Below are 19,850 nucleotides of genomic sequence, written 5' to 3' on the forward strand. Positions count from 1 at the left end.
TGTCTATAATAAAAATGCAAAAAAATTAGCCAGGGGTAGTGGTGGGTACCTTTAGTCCCAGCTACTCGGGAGGTTGAGGCACGAGAACTGCTTGAACCCGGGAGGCGGAGGTTGCAGTGAGCCATGATCCCACCACTGCACTCCAGCCTGGGTGAAGGAGTGAGACTCCATCTCAACAACAACAACAACAACAACAACAACAGAAGATAGGGGTTCAGCATCAATTCCATTGGTATGTTTCACTGTTACAGATGTAAGCACTAAGAAAGCTTCATCATATAAATGGATAGGAATGGAAGGAGTTTTGCTGTAGCAATATAACTCAACTCTTTGCATTCCTTCAGAATGACATGCCCCAAACCCGACAGTAACCTGTCATCGAAAATCATTTATAATAATCGACCAATTGGCAACTTAATTAGGTTTTATTTCAATTCTGTTGAAAACAAAGAACTGAAAACAACCTGACAGACTCATCCATTATCTTAACACCAATACGCTAAACGGCCCCTTTGTTAACATTCCAGAGTTTTTTTGCCTCTGAGGAATAGAGGATAGTAAGTCAGGAGAGTTTTGTCTGTTGTAAAGTGAGAAGTAGAGGATAGTAAGAGTCAGGAGAGTTTTGTCTGTTGTAAAGTGAGGAGTGCAGAACCGTGAAGGGGAAAATGAAAAAGGAGAATCTGCACACCTTAGGTGTCTTTTGAGCAGATCAGTTTCAGGGATACGTATGTTCAGAGGCTGAGAGCCTGTGCCCACGTGCCTTTTGGGAAAGTGTCATGCACTTTCAGGTGTAGGCACACCTCAGTTAGAAGATCTCCAGCCTAGGCTACTTTAATCGCCCATCTGATCCTCCCCCTTCCAATCTTACTGCCCCCCCAATTCATCCTCCACCCAATACCCAGAATGATCTTTTAAAAACAGAAATCAGATGATGTCATGCCCTCTTTAAAACTCTTCCATCCCTCTTACGAAGCACAACCTTCTGCCATGGCTCATATAAAAGGCCCTGCACAGCTTGCACTGTTCCTGCCCGCCAGTCACATTAGTCTTCCTTAGACACGTTCAGCTCTTCTCCACCTCATCACCACTAGAACTGCTGCTTCTGGCCCACTGGTCACACGGCACGCTTCTTCTCAGCCTTCAGGCTCAGGACAAAGCTGCTTTCACTGAGGACCCTTCTCTGGGCACTTAATCTAAAACAGCTGCTAACCCTGCAACTTTCAAGAAACGATTGCGTATTTCTGAAAACCTGTTCCTTTGTCATAACTAGTAATTAAATGTTAGTGTCCGTGTCCCCATCTGAACTGTAAGGTCTCAGGCAAGAAACTAAAGCTACTTTGTTTATCACTATGTATTATCCAGGACTACCACAGCACCCACTGAGTAAGTAATAAAGATCTGTTGAATGAATGAATGAGCAAGTAAACTAAAAATAAATACTGTTCTTTGCTTCAAAGGTGCTCTGCTTCCTTGAACATAAGCTTGAACATGCTTCATTCAGCACGATCTGACTGTGCACACCTATACAAATGATCTCTCTTACTCTCTCATCTTTTTCTCTTCTTTACATAGTTCTTGCCATTCCTATTTACACTGATCTGTAGCTACCAACCACAACTTGGTTTCCTAGACGCTTCCAGCTTTCACCTCTGTTCCCGCTACATGGAGTACGTTGAACATCTTTCACTTCTTTGCCTAATTCTTTCTTTCTAAGACTCAATTCACACATAAACACCTCCTCCAGGAAGCCTGTAGACCTCCCATATTTGGATTTCAGGCTTGCCCCCCTTCTTCTATTCTCAAAGCTTTGTATTAAGACCTCTATCATGGTAGTTATCAAACAGAACCATAATTATAAGTTTATTCTTCAGTCTTTCCCAATAAACTATAAGCTTCTTGAAGACAGAGGCTGTATCTATTACCTTTCCATTTTCAGTGCTTAATGTGGCATTTGGAAAAGCATATTTTTTAAATATTAGCAGGAAAAAAAGGCATAAGTGACAGTATAATTTTATTTTCAGAGCATCACTGCCATTTAATAAACAATGAGGGAAATATAACTTAATATTCAGACCAATAAAGAATTATGTTTATAAAAGTAAATAATCAACTGTACACTCTGGAAATTGCTAAAAGTAAAAAAGGCAGTAAGAAAGACTAAGGAATACAATTATAGTTCTATTAGTGCACATCATCTTCTACAGACACACTCCTCTACCAGTTTTGCTTCTGTAGTAGCAACTGTTCATTCTGAAAATGAACTTGGCTATTCTGGTGATAACTGCTGCATAAATGACAGGGGAGATTTTCAGCCAATCAAGAACTTTATACATTAAAAAAAATAAATGTAATCCTTAAAAATGCTCATTAATGTATAATTACCTAGCAAACCACAGATATAATTTATACTTTATAAGCCAAATAATGTCAAAATGGCAATTTGAAAAAATATCACTGTTTATCACTGAGTATCACGCTTAAAAAATGGGGCTTTTAAAAGAAAAGTCTAATTAATATGTGCAAATGTCATTATTATCATTATTTTTAAAGACAGGGCCTCACGCTGTTGCCCAGGCTGGGATACAGCGGTACAATCAAGGCTCACTGCAGCCTCAAACTCCTGGGCTCAGGTGATCCTCTCACCTCAGTCCCTCAAGCAGCTGGGAATATAGGCGTACCCCACCATGTCCAGCTAATTACAATTTGTTGTTGTTGTTGTTGAGACGAGGCCTTGCATTGTTGTACAGGCTGGTCTCGAACTCTTGGCTTCAAGCAGTGCTCCAACCTCTGCCTCCCAAAGTGCTGGGATTACAGGCATGAGCCACTGTATCCCGGGCCCAGTGAAGATATTTAAATCATTCTTTTAAAATGTTAAAAGAAAATTCAAAAATTTAAAGTTCATCACATCATAGCTGAGCTAAGCATACTGCTCTTTAGCCCCTGGCAATTCTGAGACTTGTTTAGGAGACCTTGTTTGTGCTCAGTTTAAGAAGATAGACACATTCAACAAAACACAAAACCCACCAAAAGTTAAACAGAGAAAGGTTCCAGAAACAGAATCCGCATGTGGAAAGGGACAAAGCGAACGTGAAGGAGCTGTGGGGTTCTCCCTTGCGGGGATCATTCCCTTCATCTCTCGATCTGCTTGCACAGGTGAGGGGCACCTTCCCTCATTAGGTCATTACACAACTTCTCTACATTTCTAGCATGGGCTCAGTGTGGGGCCGCATGTATTAGGAACAAGTAAACTGTAAGCGGATCCTGTGAGAATCAAGAAAAGGCAGTAAGAGATGTTTTCTTATGGGAATTCTTCCTTGTTCGAACTTTGGAAGGTTCTACATCTTATTTTAATAAAGTTATGACTCCCATACAATTTTACTTTGCTCTGGGAGGAATTAAGAGATGTAGATACCCTACCTTTATCAGAGAAAGTCCTTCTTTCCCAGAAGCTAAATTTAAGTGAGAAACAGGTAACTTCTGAATCTGAGAAAGAAAATAAGAATAATGTTCCTAAACAAAAAAGCCTCATTTAAGGCATTTCAAAAGAACATCTGTAGATTATCTCAGTACATATAATTAACATACATAAGTAAAATTAACAGTGGAGCTAAAAGACAGGAACAGATGGGCTGGGCGCGGTGGCTCACGCCTGTAACCCCAGCACTTTTGGAGGCCGAGGCGGGCAGATCACTTGAAGTCAGGAGTTCAAGACTAGCTTGGCCAATGTGGTGAAACCCCGTCTCTACTAAAAACATAAAAATTAGCTGGGCGTGGTGGCACATGCCTGTAGTCCCAGCTAGTTGGGAGGCTGAGGCAGGAGAATGACTTGAACCCAGGAGGCAGAGGTTGCAGTGAGCTGAGATCACGCCATTACTCCAGCCTGGGTGACAGAGCAAGACTCCATCTCAAAAAAAAAAAAAAAAAAAAAAGACAGGAAAAGATAAAAATAATACTAATACTAAATGGGAGAGGAGAGGACAGTAGATGAAGGTTGTAAGGCTTCAGAAGTGTAAACATAAAAGCAATTTCTTCATACCTCGAACCACTTCAAGTTCAAATAACTGGTCTCATGCAGTATTTTACCCAACAGATTCAGATAGGCAGTGAGTAGCAGAAAGGCGGAAAACAGGAAAACAGAAAAGGAAAAAAAGCATGCAATTAAAAGCAAAAGATATACAGCCACTTTGGGAGAGAGTTTGGCAGCTTTTTCCAAAACTTTTACCATATGATCTTACCACAGAATCCGGCAATCACACTCACAGTTATTTACCCAAATGGGCTGAGAATTTATGTCCACACAAAAGTCTGCATGTGAATGTTTACAGCAGCTTTAGTCCTAAGTGCCAAAAACTGAATGGCACCAAGATGGCCTTCGGCAGCTGAAGGACTGAGCAAACTGTGGCGCACTCGCACAACGAAATACTGCTCAGAGATAAAGAGAAATGAGCTACCAAGCCACAAAAAGAAGAACCTTAAATGTAGATGCTAAGTGAAAGAAGCCAGTCTGAACATGCTACATACTATATGACTCCAACTATCACTAAAGGAAAAGGCAGAACTACAGCGGCAGTAAAAAGATCAGGGACGGGCGAGATGGGGGAGGAATAAATCGGTGGCGCATGATACTTTCAGGGCAGTGAAACTACTCTGCGTAACAGTGTAATGGCAGATACAGGTCACTACACATTTGGCAAAACTCATGGGACTGTGTACCACAAACAGTGAACCCTAAGCTATGGACCACACAGTCACAATGTATTAAAACTGGTTCATTAATTTTAACAAATACTACACTAATGCCATATGTTAACAATAGGGGAAACTGAGGTAGAGAAAGGAGTAAATGGAAGCTCTTTGTACTTTCTGCTCAATTTTTCTGTAAACCTAAAAACTGCAGTCTATTAATCATTAATAAAACATACCCCTAAAGCATATTATAATCAGTTTACACAATAGCCTCAAAAAGGAAAACACATAACAGAAGTCTATACCCATCGTGACATGATCTATTATTAATTGCCAAAGTCTCTGCATGATCTCTGATGTTTAATACTTGTCAATAAATAATGAGGCCAAAGTAGAAGAAAAATCTTTATTTGAAAAATAAAGGAGAGAATATAAAAAGGGTAAAATCAAGATTAAAGAAAATTCCTCCCCACCCTTGGGTGACACAATGGCTGTCACCGTCCCTTCTCTGGAGCTCTCCACTACCCAAGCTCCAGGTGACTGTGCATTAGGAACGTATCCGAAGAAAGAGTAGACGAGGTATTCATCTAGGAACAGGGTACTGAAAGGCACTCATTCTGCAAAAGGTTCAATGATCTCTTAGCTTTGCTAACGAAGTTGGTCTTTCTACACTTGACACTAAAGAAACCGTATCTTTGCAACCCACAGAGCTATGAAGGGGCTCCCTGGGGAACACGCTATGTCTGCCTTGGAAACGTGCCCTTCTTTACTGTACCTACCTTAACTCAAAATAACACCAGTGGTCTGACCAAGGGGCTCCTAGAAAGATTCCTGTCACCCTCTCATTGAGCATTTTTTTCCTCTTTAACATTTATATTTCTCCCACTAAGAAATGGAAAGGAAACAATTACTGCAAAATTAAGTGTTATGAACCTCTGTGTCGGTTAGATTTGAAATCTTAAATCACATTCTCATAATGGGAACTGAGATTATAACCTTCACTTGTTAAAACTATTTCTTCCATTCACACTTCCCATCTGTAGTTATTCTTCCTAATGACAAGTCAAAAGCAAGAGTATGGAGAATCTTAAAAGACGCAGGAAATATGTAAAACAAACACCACAAACTGCCAAGCAGATCTCTTCAGCAAGCCCCTCCATACACTGGGACTCAAGTGTATGGTTTCTATGTCCTTCACACTCACTATTAACCTTAACTTGTTACAACCTCAACTCTTCTCTTCAGTGAGGCAGGGTATGAAATGAATAAACTATTAGCTATTTGAAATTAACATTTTTCAGTCAGAAATGTTTGTGTACTTTTTTTTGCCAGGCATGGTAGCTCATGCCTGTAATCCCAGCACTTTGGGAGGCCGGGGTGGGTGGATCACCTGAGATCAGGAGTTCGAGACCAGCCTGACCAATACAGTGAAACCGCAACTTTATTAAAAACACAAAAGTTAGCCGGGCGTGCTGGCAGGTGTCTGTAATCCCAGCTACTTGGGAGGCTGAGGCAGGGGAATCGCTTGAACCCGGGAGGCGGAGGTTGCAGTGAGCCGAGATAGTGCCATCGCACTCCAGCCTGGGGGACAAGAGGGAGACTTCGTCTCAAAAAAAAAAAAAAGTTTGCGTTTTTTCTTTCCATTTAAAAGCCAGGGTTGTGCCCAGTCTTGTAGCAGACAGATAAGCTCCATTTTATCTCATCTAATATATTAGCACATGCTACATAAATATATATGGGATCAGACCTAAGTTATTAACACAGAGACTGCTGTGTTAACACGAGTCAATTCTCATACAACTTTATTTCAATTTTTATTTAAGAAACAGCAGACAAGGCATTTATCTAGCAACAGGGTACTGAAAGGCACCCATTCTGCAAAATGTTCAATGCTCTCTCAGCTTTGCCAATAAAGTTGGTCTTTCTTTCTATACTTGACACAAAAGAAACCATATCCTTGTATCTAATACCGCTATGAAGGAACTCCTTGGGACTTACCCTCTATGAAGTGTTTTTGAAACCCTATAAACATACAATATGTGTAGTTTACCTAAACTATACTGGTTGTGTTTTACCTTTCGGTTAACCAGCAGCATTGCTTGGAACTGTATAAAATAGCAGACCTGTTTTTCAGCATTGGTCCTGGCTGATTCCTCTTGTGCTAGCACCATTTCCCGCTCTGCAGTTATCTGTACACTTTCTCTTAGTGCTTCTTCCAGCTCTTCAATCCTGTCATCCTTCTTACGGAGACTGTCCTAGAAAATGATGGAAGACTAGGTGAAGCAGATTAATTACTTAACCCAGGGAGAGCCTATTTACTAAGAAAGGGCTGTTTACTTATTCAATGTTCTTCCCATCAGAAGCAAATCCAACAAGATATCGTCACAGAGGACACAATAAAGAAAGCAAGGAAAGAAAAGAAGTAAAGGAGGCTGAAGTAGTATATTATTAAGAGCCAAGCATCAAGTTAGTCAAGCAAGATAAATGTGAGGAATTTGCTCTCTGTAACAGAGAATAAAACTGTGTTAGACAGCAGAGGTGGCAAGGGCTTGATTATTTAAAAGTACAAAGTTGTTTTTGAACTACTCTCTAAGCATAAAGCCAGCTTTGATGAAATGATAATTAGATTGAATTATCAAAACATTCTCTTTTCCTGCAGTTAAGCCTGGATGAGAAAAGTGCAGTAAACAGCATGATCTTTCAGATTATATTCTTCATAGACAATTGTTGGCAAACAATTTCTTAAGAGACATTAAAAAGCAAGTGATGCATCCTCGTATTTCAAGAATGTATGGTTTTCTCATAATCTCATATGAGAAAACCAAAAATGACAACTGGATATAAGTGACTGGTCTGGCTAAGAATGAGCCATTTTATTAGCCAACCAAGCAATTCCCAGCCCTGATGTTCTACACAAGTGTAAAACGCAGCTTCTGGAGAGGCGGCTGTTGATCTCTCAGAAAGTCAAACAGAATCCTACAGAACGCTGAGTTCATGTAAGACAGGAGAGATGTTAAGAAGAGCTCAAGTAGGATGGAGAACTGAGTCATCAGGTTATTGGAAGCACTTCCTTCTTCAACTTCTTACGAAACTAGAGGATTAAGAATAAAGTGCTTCCTTTAAAAAATATATAAAACAAAAGAACAAGACTTGCTAAACCATTCTCCAATTTTCAGAACACTCATATCAGGAAAAGATATCCAAGAATTTTTTCTTTCATCTAAGAAACTCAATTATACTGCAGTCCACTTTTGTAAGGCCTTTTTGACAACCTTACCTTCAAAAATCTAGAACTTGAAATCCGTCCAAGATAAGCCAGATTTTTCTCCCCATTTTGGAAGAATAGCATCTACTATTTCATATTCTTCTTAATGAACAGTGGATAAATCTTTCGCTCTCTCATTTTTCTAAACTTTAAAAAATGAGATTTAGGAAAAAATTCACATTTTGGTGATGTACGTTATGTTCATGTTAAGAGAAAAGTTTTCATGCTTCTCAGAGAACTGTGGTTCTTCACAGTTATAAAATACTGTGATCTATTCCCATAAGTAAGGTTCTGTTTTATGCAGGGCAGTTTAGCTGTACCAAACAAAACAAAACAAAACAAACAAACAAAAAAACGCTCTCTGTTGACATCTTTGTTCCCTCTGTTGACTTGCCGTGAACAGCAGAGCACAGCGGAGGTTTAAGGAATGTCACGCAGAGACAAGGAACGATGCCAGAGTCAAAACAAAGGCCAGGTGGCTTTTTCAGAATCAAAGAAAACTACACATAAAAGAAGGATTATGAAGTAAGAGATGGATGCAATGATTAGTTCAGTCTTCTCAAACCCTCTAATGAATGAGAATGACCATATCTGTAGTCATATGGGATTCTAAAATACAGACTGCTGTAAGTGTAAAGAAGCATAAAGAAACATTATTAACACATAAAGTTGAAAATGTTTCTCATTAGCTACTTGTGGAGAACTCAGTATTATGTCTTGTGCAGTCTATCCTATCCCACTCTTAAACTGTTTCTTGGAAGTCTCCTGAGAGGCTTCTATTATCTACATTGAGGCTCAAACAGTTAATTCCAAACAACTTCTCAGGAATCTATTTCAAGCAAACAACTTTACTTGTACATATGCGTGGGGTAAAAATAGCTTTGTGGCTGTATCAATAAAAAACTTTTAGGGGGAAAATGATGAGTAATTTGTCATAATGCAGAGAATCAAGTTTTCAAAATATTTCATTGTGAAACTCATTTCATAACTTTATTTGAAACCAGCAGTGAAACTAGAGTTCATGGCCTTACTTAAAAAAAGATTTCTGGAATTAATGGCAAAGCCTGGTTCAAAATCTTTCTTAATAATAAGGATGAAAAACAAAAGCCAAGTGACACTACAAATAAAAGCAAACGGCTGATAAGTAATATTTAGGTGATATTATAAGTTACATTTCAATATAAAGCTGAGTAAGGAATCATTTGCTTAGTCTAAGGCAACTGGATCAAACTAGGATAGTATAATGCCAGAGAATGGAGACAGCAAATACCTCTCTCACCTTCATTTACAAAGTCCAGAATTACTTAATCTATCGAGTGGGTAAAATCTGGCACCAATTTTAGTTTTGGAATCTTGAGAGATCTGCTAAAATAAACCAAGGAAGTTTCTCTTGTGTTGAACCACAGCTTGAATCTCCTATTTAATTTAATAAAATGTTGAGCCAGTGTAAGAAATAAACAGGAAAGCCTTTGAGTCCTACAAATACCAGGGTAGCAATAGCACTTCTAGGTAATATTTATAATCATTCTTTCTTGCCTCACTCTTGCGAAAAGACTAAATCCATCATTTGGTGCTTAGATGATAACATGAATACTCTTTTTTTAAAGTTTAGAACACTAGAGGAAAGAAAACATCTTGAAAACTTTTAGAAAGGCCAAAAACGATCACTTGTTGAATCAAAAAATCTGAAGACATTGGAGTTTTTAAAGGCAACACAGGACACTAGAAGACAATTTGAGTAATGGTTTCAAAACTCTAAGGGGGAAAAAATGATTACCAATCTAGAATTCTGTAGCTAAACTACCAATCAAATATGGGAGTTGAATACAAAATCCCCCCCGAAAAAGGACTTCACTCAACGACTCTCTCAGGAAGCTACTAGGGTATACTCTATTAAAGTGAAGAGGTAAATCTGGAAAGAAGATGTGGGATCCAGAGAAAAGGAGCTCTATCATAGGTGAGTGGTGAAGTGAACCATAAGGATGACACAACTTGGAGACTAAGTATACATTACAGCAGAGAAAGGAAATGAATTTTTCCAAGAAAAAAAGCAGATGTATAGATTATCTGAGGGCAATTAATAAGGGATGATGTATTTTACAGCAGTAATGATACTGGGAGGAATTTTGTGGGTGTAGAAAGGAATCTGGGAACAGATACCCAAGACAGGAAAAACAAAAAGGAAAACTAAGGTACACTAGGAAAAATCAAAATGTAAATTATAATATACTATGTGCCTCAGTTTTAATAATGTAGACCTAGAGATAATTATGTTGGAAGGATAGAAAGAAGGAAGTGTGTGTTGGTTTGTGTAAAAATACTAATTCCTCATCATCTATGATAAGAAATCAACAGACGATGTCCAAATAAGAAAAATAATAGAACAATAATATAAAAATGTCACTTGGAAAGACAAAAATAAACGACAGTAGAAACCACCAAAAGAGATGAAAGTGGTCATCTCAGAGGAAGAGGAATCAGAGTTACACAAGGATAACAGAAGTGACTATTATTCTAAGACATGTAAGTATTATTTGTGTAAATAATATAAAATATATATTGTCCTGATATAAAATCAAAAGCAAATTGAAAAATATGTTAAAAGAGTATATTGCACTGCAAAGAAATCAATAAGGATATAAAGAGACCTTCTGGAAATAGTTACAAGTGTCATTGTTTAGGTAACAGATACTCTCAGTACGTAAGTTAACTGTTTCCTGTGAAAAGAGAAAAGCAGACCAGGCAAACACATCTTCAGGCAGTGCTCATTATCAAAAGAAAGGTAAAGAGAACAAAACACGTATGGATTATACATCACTGTGTTCTTCAGCTTTTTATTCAAAAGTCCTATGAATTTCTTCATAGCAATATTTTACAGAAGTGGGTCAGAATTATAAGAAATTCCTTTCAAGTCTTTTGATAACCATGGGCTAGTCTAAATAAGAACACTTTTAAAAAGGGACAATATTATCCCAATAAGTTCTTCCATAAATTCTGAAGATTCTGAAGATAAATCTCAAACTTAAAAAGACAAATCTCTAATCTGTCAATGCCAGACTTTAAGTTGAAGAAGTGACAGTTATCACCAGCTTCCTTGAAACTGAGTGAGACAATAAGATGTCATATTAGACTTGAGAAGGTATGAAATGCAACAGACTTCACATACTTCTGCTCTCAGGACCACATCCAATGAAGTAAGGGGATGTGCTAAAGCCCCTGGAAAGTGCTTCCTGGTGGCTCAAGTACAAGAGGGATCATACCACGTGTGGCCCGAGGCTTGGAATATATGCTTTACATGGTAAAGTGTATTTTCTCCTTCAAACAGTCCACATTCACCAACCTTCATGATAAACTATGAGACAGTAAAAGCCATTCTGAGTCTGTAATGCTGAAGGAATCTACGTATACTATCTACTATCCCTAACTCCTCCTCTCCCTATATTCCTTAGGTTTGAAGGATCTGAAGCATCTGGAAATTAGGAAGTTAACTTACTGGAACTAAATGTAGCTAGAGATTAAGGTAGGACATGCCACACTTAATTTGTGAAAATCATACCTGTTGTTTATAGGCATTCTTAATCTGCTGCTAGCTTAGAAGAAAAGGTTCTTCTTTAGTTAATATACTATTTGTACTGTCCAATGCAAGAGCCACTAGCAACAAGTAGCTACTGAGCCATTAAACGTGGCTAGTCCAAATTGAGATGTGCTATAAACACACACTAAATTTCAAAAACTTACTCTTGGCCGGGCGCGGTGGCTCAAGTCTGTAATCCCAGCACTTTGGGAGGCCGAGACGGGCGGATCACGAGGTCAGGAGATCGAGACCATCCTGTCTAACACAGTGAAACCCCGTCTCTACTAAAAATACAAAAAATTAGCCGGGCGAGGTGGCGGGCGCCTGTAGTCCCAGCTACTCGGGAGGCTGAGGCAGGAGAATGGCCTAAACCCGGGAGGCGGAGCTTGCAGTGAGCTGAGATCCGGCCACAGCGCTCCAGCCCAGGCAACAGAGCGAGACTCCGTCTCAAAAAAAAAAAAAAAAAAAAAAATTAAAAATCAAAAACTTACTCTTAAACAAAAGAAGGTACAACACTTCTTTAAGAATTTTCATATTGATTATATGCTGAAATAATATTCTGGATATATTTGATTAAAGAAAACATTATTAAAATTAATATCATCTGTTTCCTTTTAGTTTTTTAAATGAGACTATTAGAAAATTCAAAATTATACATGTGGCTCACATTCTATTTCTACTGGAGAATGTGGCAGTAGTTAGAGCAGTTTTTACATATGAAATAAATCTACAAAAGGCTATATGACACATCATGTTTTACATACATTTTTAACTCTTTTCCCAGCTTACAGGCTATCAGCAAACAAACAGGAATTATATAGGTGATAAACACCAACAAAAGCTCCAACAGAACCCAACCCTGATAATTACCATGGTGATAATATTAATAAAACAATTTAAAATAGCGTTTACTACTCTAACAGAGAAAACCAAACTGTGGATTTAGGGGGAAAAATCAGATTATGGTAGATCACCTTAATACTAAAAATATAAAATATTTGTAATCATTGTTTATTGTTATATTAATGAGTTACTTCAAAACTTAGCAGCATAAGACAACAGTGAAAACTGATTATCTCACACAGATTGTGTGGGTCAAGAACTCAAAAGCAGCTTAGCTGAACAGTTCTGGTGCCAGGGTCTCTTATGAGGTTGTAGTCAAGATGTCAACCAGGCTTCAGTCCTTTACTTCCACTTAGACGGCTGGCAAGGTGGTGCACCTATTGGCAAGAGGCCTCTGTTCGTCTCCAGGGGGCTGCCTGAGTGTCATTACAACACAGAGGCTGGCTTTCACCAGGGCCAATGATTCAGGAGTGCAAGGCAGTTGCGTCAGGGTCTTTTAGATCTAGCTTCAAAAGTCGGTGCCATCACTTCTGCCTTCTAGTACAGTTCATAAGACCAATCCCGACAGGGTGTGGGAGAGGACTACACAAGGGCATGAACACCAGGAGATAAGGATGACTTGGAGTCAAACAGAAGGAGGGTGTCATACAGCCTGAGGATGTAGCTCCAGTATAACAAAACCGGATTACCGATGAAGACCAAATTCCTTCTCAAAGACAAACGCCTGTTAGGCTAACAGGACCTCTACTACAAAAACACAGCTGCTGGGATGAGACTGTTTTAAAATGGAACCCAAACATACCTAAAATATAAAGGCAGATACTAAGGAGATGACAGAATTGAGGTATGGCTCAGCACTTCACTGAATGTGAAACCAGCAAAACACGCATTACATCAGGAATCATTCAGAATAAACTCTGCGAATGAACTGACTTCTAATAAAATATTTTCTTGTGACTATGATTACCAACCGGAATAATTCAACATATTCATAAACAGTTCAACACCAAGATGACTCAGCGATAGGCCAATCATCAAAGTTCAACTGAAAAAAAACTGGGCAAATGTTTTCAGAGATTTACAATGGAGGTTTATGACCAAGCTTAGTCATCACATTTGAGTGAATCCTCACATTTGACTGTTGGGAATCAACCTTTTTTTTTTTTTTTTTAGAAATATGAGAATGAAATACTCAAGAGTCTGTTGGCCCCCAGTGAATAAAGATCCTCCTTCAATTCCTGTTTCCTCATGAGTTTTCATTATAACTGATTCTAGTCTTAAAGTAGACAGGGGAAAAAGTTAAAAGAAAAAAAAAGCCAAAAACAGAGTCTAATTTTAAATTATAACTGTGTATTTCAAAATTGTTTTTAAAGAAGTAAATTTCATCAGAGTAAACAGGCAACCTACAGAATGGGAGAAAATTTTTGCAATCTATCCATCTGACAAAGGGCTAATATCCAGAATCTACAAAGAACTCAAATTTACAAGAAAAAAGCAAACCCCATCAAAAAATGGGCAAAGGATATGAACAGGCACTTCTCAAAAGAAGACATTTATGTAGCCAACAGACATATGAAAAAATGCTCATCATCACTGGTCATTAGAGAAATGCAAATCAAAACCACAATGAGATACCATCTCACACTAGTTAGAATGGTGATCATTAAACTCACACCTGTAATCCCAGCACTTTGGGAGGCTGAGGTGGGTGGATCACGAGGTCAGGAGATTGAGACCATCCTGGCTAACATGGTGAAACCTTGTCTCTACTAAAAAAAAAACACAAAAAAATTAGCCAGGCCTGGTGGCGAGCGCCTGTAGTCCCAGCTACTCAGGAGGCTGAGGCGGGAAAATGGCGTGAACCCGGGAGGTGGAGCTTGCAGTGAGCCGAGATTGAGCCACTGCACTCCAGCCTGGGCGACAGAGTGAGACTCCGTCTCAAAAAACAAAACAAAACAAAACCAATACAAAAACAAAAAACAAAAAACAAAAAAAAAACTCAGGAACCAGATGCTGAAGAGGTTGTGGAAAAACAGGAACACTTTTACACTGTTGGTGGGAGTGTAAATTAGTTCAACCATTGTGGAAGACAATGTGGTGATTCCTCAAGGATCTAGAACTAGAAACACCATTTGACCCGGCAATCCCATTACTGGGTATATACCCAAAGGATTATAAATCATTCTGTGATAAAGACATGTACACGTTATGTTTACTGCGGCACTATTCACAATAGCAAAGACTTGGAACCACCCCAAATGCCCATCAATGATAGACTGGATTAAGAAAATGTGGCACATATACACCATGGAATACTATGCAGCCATAAAAAAGGGTAAGTTCATGTCTTTTGCAGGGACATGGATGAAAACATGTCCTGGAACATAATTCTCAGCAAACTAACACAAGAACAGAAAACCAAACACCGCATGTTCTCACTCATAAGTGGGAGTTGAACAATCAGAACACATGGACACAAGGAGGAGAACATCACACACTGGGGCTGGTTGGTGGGGTATGGGGCTGGGGGAGGGATAACATTAGGAGAAATACCTAATGTAGGTAATGGGTTGATTGGTGCAGCAAATCACCATGGCACGTATATACCTATGTAACAAACCTGCACATTCTGCACACGGAACCCAGAACTTAAAGTATTAAAAAAAAAAAAAAAAAAAAGTAGATTTGAGATGTTTTCACCACAAAGAAATGATAAGTATGTGAGATGATGGATATGTTAATTAGCCTGATTTGATCATTCCACAATGCATACATGTATTCAAATATCACCATACATATGTACAATTATTATTTGTCAATTAAAAATAAAGCCTGTAATCCCATCACTTTGGGAAGCTGAGGTGGGTGGATCACCTGAGGTCAGGAGTTCAAGACCAGCCTGGCCAACATGGTGAAACCCTCATCTCTACTAAAAAATACAAAAATTATCCAGGGTGGTGGTGCACACCTGTAATCCCAGCCACCCGGGAGGCTGAGGCAGGGAGAACTGCCTGAACTGAGGAGACAGTGGTTGCAGTGAGCCAAGATTATGCCACTGCACTCCAGCCTGGGAGAGGGAGTAAGACTCTGGCTCAAAAAAATATATAAAATAAAATAAAATAAAATAAATATAAAATTTTAAAAATGTCAAAGGGGAATTATTAGGTTGGTGCCAAATTAATTGTGGTTTTTGCCATTAATACATGTATTGCTTGGAGATAAGCCATTTTATAGCACTCATTAATTAGAAAAAAGCATAAAATTGGCAGCCTAGGGGAGTAAGACTAAGTAGAGAGAGGGTTTTATTTCACTCACCTACCCTAACTTGGTTATTTCCCTCTGCTTAAACAATTCAGGCAACCCAAAAGTTAGCAATGTACAGTGTGCCACAGACATCTCACTTAATAGCTATCTAGAGATAGTAAAGGAACAGACTTTATCATTTTAAATATTTCATATCAGCTAAAATGAAAGCAGTTATCTTCAGAGTTTACTTCAATTGCTATTAATCACATTTGCACTCACCAAAACGAACCCAGACCATTTTTCCTACCACTGGATTATGTAACTGAAGCTTAATTTTGCCAACCTCATATATTTGCTGAAATCAAATAAGAATACTTCCCTCACAGAGTATACGGTTCACGGCAGGAGGTCTGTGTGACTACTTTGAGGGGTCTGGTAAAGGGAGAGGAAGGAAGACCTTTCAGAGAATTCCTCATCTCCTTAAATAAGAAGACTCCTATATTCAAAGAGACGAGGGCAGAAGTTGGGACAGCCTAACTACAGCTTCACTCAGGCAGATTAACCGGGAGAGGCTGGACTCTACAGCAACTCTCACGATACCACTCCCAATACATCTCTCAGAACTTTACTTCTTGGCGTCAGCTCTGTCAACTCCAAACTACACATCACTGCAGCCGTAAGACTCTAGCCTCCGTTGCCTTTTTCTTTTTAATTTTTTTTTAGATGGAGTTTCACTCTTGTTGCCCAGGCTGGAGTGCAATGGTGTGATCTCGGCTCACCGCAACCTCCGCCTCCCGGGTTCAAGCGATTCTCCTGCCTCGGCCTCCAGAGTAGCTGGGATTACAGGCAGGCACCGCTACACCCAGCTAATTTTGTATTTTTCGTAGAGATGGGGTTTCTCCATGTTGGTCAGGCTGGTCTTGAACTCCTGACCTGAGGTGATCTGTCCGCCTTGGCCTCCCAAAGTGCTAGGATTACAGGTGTGAGCCATTGCGCCGGGCTAACTGCCTTACTTTCCAATCAAACGTTCAATCAGAAAAGCAAAGGTAAAGGAGAAACCACAATTAAAATTTAATTTGTTATTCCCTCAGAAACTGTTAACAAGGCTGTATAGTAACATAAAAAAGAGCTACTTGATAACGGTAGATCTTACTATGCTTTTGCCTTTTTCTGCAGCAGAAAGGAGGCCAATTCAGATTTCACAGACATTATCCAAAGCAACAATCTCCCACATTCTCTCCTCCCTCTCCCAACTCTCATTCTGACATGATAATGGAAATCATTTATTTGAATTAATAATAAGAGCTGCTGCCTTGGAAGTAAACACCACTTACCAGATAGACTTTAACCTGTTCTGAAAGATATTAATGTTAACTGCTATCCATTATCCTTAATGTAAAGAGACAGTAATTCTTTATTACCCTCAACCCCACTGCTTATTCTGCCTCCCTCTTCCCCATCCCCTAAGCATATATACACATCCAGAAGATTTCATTAAAATCATTCAACATGTCAGAATTCATTTACCAACTTCTCAGATGCTTTGTGGGGAAAAATACTGAAGCCATATGCACTGATGAAGTGAAAGCTAGCATAACACAGAGACAGAATTTGGTTACATACCAACTACTTTAAGGCAATACTGTGGGTTAAAATTTAAAAAGATTCTCTCCTTCCTTCTCTTTAAAACTCCTCAAATATCTCCCCTCAGTTAGAGTGCTGCTCTGTTATAACCTCAATTGTTAAAAACCAAAGTCAAAACAAAAGCAGATGTATTTCATTAAATAAACAGAAAAGTACACATATAAAAATGATGCTTTATATCAATAAATTTTACAGAACATATAGCACAAATATCCCATATAGACTGGGAAGGTTCTCATCTTGAAAATCATGGTAGCTGAGTATGAGAAACTTGGGCAAGGACATGTGGTTTACCTAATCCTAGGACACTACAAATCTTTGATCTGTAATGCTTATAAAAAGAACAAGCATACGTTTTCAAAGTCTTTACCAAAAATTCCCAAAAATAACTTTTCCTTAAAACAACAGACAACTGGCCGGGCGCGGTGGCTCAAGCCTGTAATCCCAGCACTTTGGGAGGCCGAGACGGGCGGATCACGAGGTCAGGAGATCGAGACCATCCTGGCTAACACGGTGAAACCCCGTCTCTACTAAAAATACAAAAAACTAGCCGGGCGACGTGGCGGGCGCCTGTAGTCTCAGCTACTCGGGAGGCTGAGGCAGGAGAATGGCCTAAACCCAGGAGGCAGAGCTTGCAGTGAGCTGAGATCCGGCCACTGCACTCCAGCCTGGGCGGCAGAGCGAGACTCTGTCTCAAAAAAAAAAAAAAAAAAACAGACAACTGATGTAGTCCATAAGAGGCTGACTTTTGCCTCTGAGGTCTTAGAAAACGGACTATTTACATACCTGCTTCTGTTCTCTTAAAAAACAAAAGGATTAGTATTCAGTGGCATAATAAGGCAACTATAATTAACAACAGTTTGTTGTACATGTTAAAATATCTAAAAGAATAGAATTACTATGTTCCTAACACAGAGAAATGATAAATGCTTGAGGTGACGAGTGCCCTAATTATCCTGATCTGATCATTACACATTGCAAGCTTGTACCAAAACATCATGTGTACCTCCCAAATATGTGTAACTATTATGTATCCATTATAATTAAAAATAAAATTTAAGAGAAAAAGAATCTCATTGGAGACTTTTGCTTCCAATGCAAACCAAGAAGAGCTCACACAACACAAAGGAGTAAACCATTCATTTTGCTGAGAACGTAGTAGTCCACTTTTTAATAATTTTAGTGCCTAATGTAATTTTATTCATCATTTTATGGAGAGCACGTTAGTCCTATCAACAAACAGTCTTTCAATAAATTTCACTGCTATTAAATTGAACTGACATGTGGTCAGAGGGAAAAGTACTACAAAGTCCATTTCAAACGCTGCAGAATTTTAAAAAATAATGTTAAGCTGTGTTTTTGCTTTTTTTCTAAATGGTAAAAAATGGCCCAGTTTGAGATAGGAGTTTTTAAAAGCTGCACACAATTCGTACAGATGCTTCACCTGCAGTAAAAGAGAATTTTCATGGGTAATTTCAGCAACTATCCACAGGGATGTAAAAACAGATGCTGATTTATACGCATACTTTTCCATTGTGGTCCGTTCCTCTAACATTCATTAAGAACACCATAAAAACTCACCTACGACAATATTCTATACAGAAAAAGCCCTGTTTTACTAAGAAAAAATTTTTATTAAAAAGGAAGAAATGATACAGGGTTAAACATTTAAATAGGTGAAGAAGTTCTAGAAACAGGAAATCAAAATTTATTTTTGCAAAAACAATGACATTAATAAATTAGATGTACCCAGCATGTGACAAATCACATACTATTTCTAGAAACAGTACTTCTAAAAAGATGTCAGACAATCTTAATTTTTATAAAAGGCTTTCTTAAATAATTATCCCCCTGGCAAATCTAAAAATGAAGTATAAGAAGTGTTCGTCTCAGAAAGGAAAAAAATCTCTTATCAAAATGAAGAAACTGTTTTTGTAGACAGAGTTAAATCAAATTACAGAGAAAAACACAGATGTTTCGTTGACTATATATCTAAGAAGAGAATATGCTTAAATATATGTAAAGCTGATTTTCCCCGTCTCTATTTCCATTGTTTTCACTTTCTTTGAACTTTGTTCTTAATATTCATTGGTCTTGGGAGAGCTGACTCAGCACCACAGCATTCTTTTTTTTTTTTTTTTTTCTTTTTGAGGCGGAGTCTCGCTTTGTTGCCCAGACTGGAGTGCAGTGGCCGGATCTCAGCTCACTGCAAGCTCCGCCTTCCACCACAGCATTCTTTCAGCAGTTCCAATAATCTCTCTCACAACAACCTCTTTCAAGGTTAAATTTAGATACTTATCTTTGTTATAAAGAAAAACAAAGCCCCAAACCACTATTGATAGGAGCCTCCTTTCAGTCCACTCTACTTTGCATTATTAGGATGTGACTAAAACTTACAGCCTTGTCGAAAGGTATATCTGAGTGTTACTGCTCAAAGAATTAATATTCTCAACTAAGGGAAAATGGCATTTCCCGTGTTAAAACATACAAGGCTCTTAAAGGATAGCCTACGGAATTTTAGAGACTATTTATTAGGATGCCGAACTGAATATCATTCCATTTCAAAAAAATTATAACTAAATTAAATTTTAT

The 19,850-nt window shown here is 38.6% G+C and overlaps 1 protein-coding gene across 16 annotated transcripts in view; it reads right to left on the reverse strand.

Moving 5' to 3' along the window:
• ERC1 (ELKS/RAB6-interacting/CAST family member 1) overlaps positions 1–19,850 on the reverse strand; it is a 545,691-nt gene that overhangs the window by 273,145 nt on the left and 252,696 nt on the right. For 12 of the 16 annotated variants that reach the window (XM_033223291.1, XM_033223290.1, XM_033223296.1 and 9 more), the window contains one exon: positions 6,810–6,941. The exons of the other annotated variants lie outside the window; for them this stretch is intronic. In XM_033223291.1, the coding sequence (XP_033079182.1) occupies positions 6,810–6,941 (132 nt within the window). The remainder of the gene's footprint in view (positions 1–6,809; positions 6,942–19,850) is intronic. 16 annotated transcript variants of the gene reach the window in all.

This window comes from Trachypithecus francoisi, unplaced genomic scaffold, assembly GCF_009764315.1.
Source record: "Trachypithecus francoisi isolate TF-2019V2 unplaced genomic scaffold, Tfra_2.0 Lachesis_group11, whole genome shotgun sequence".
NCBI lineage: Eukaryota > Metazoa > Chordata > Mammalia > Primates > Cercopithecidae > Trachypithecus > Trachypithecus francoisi.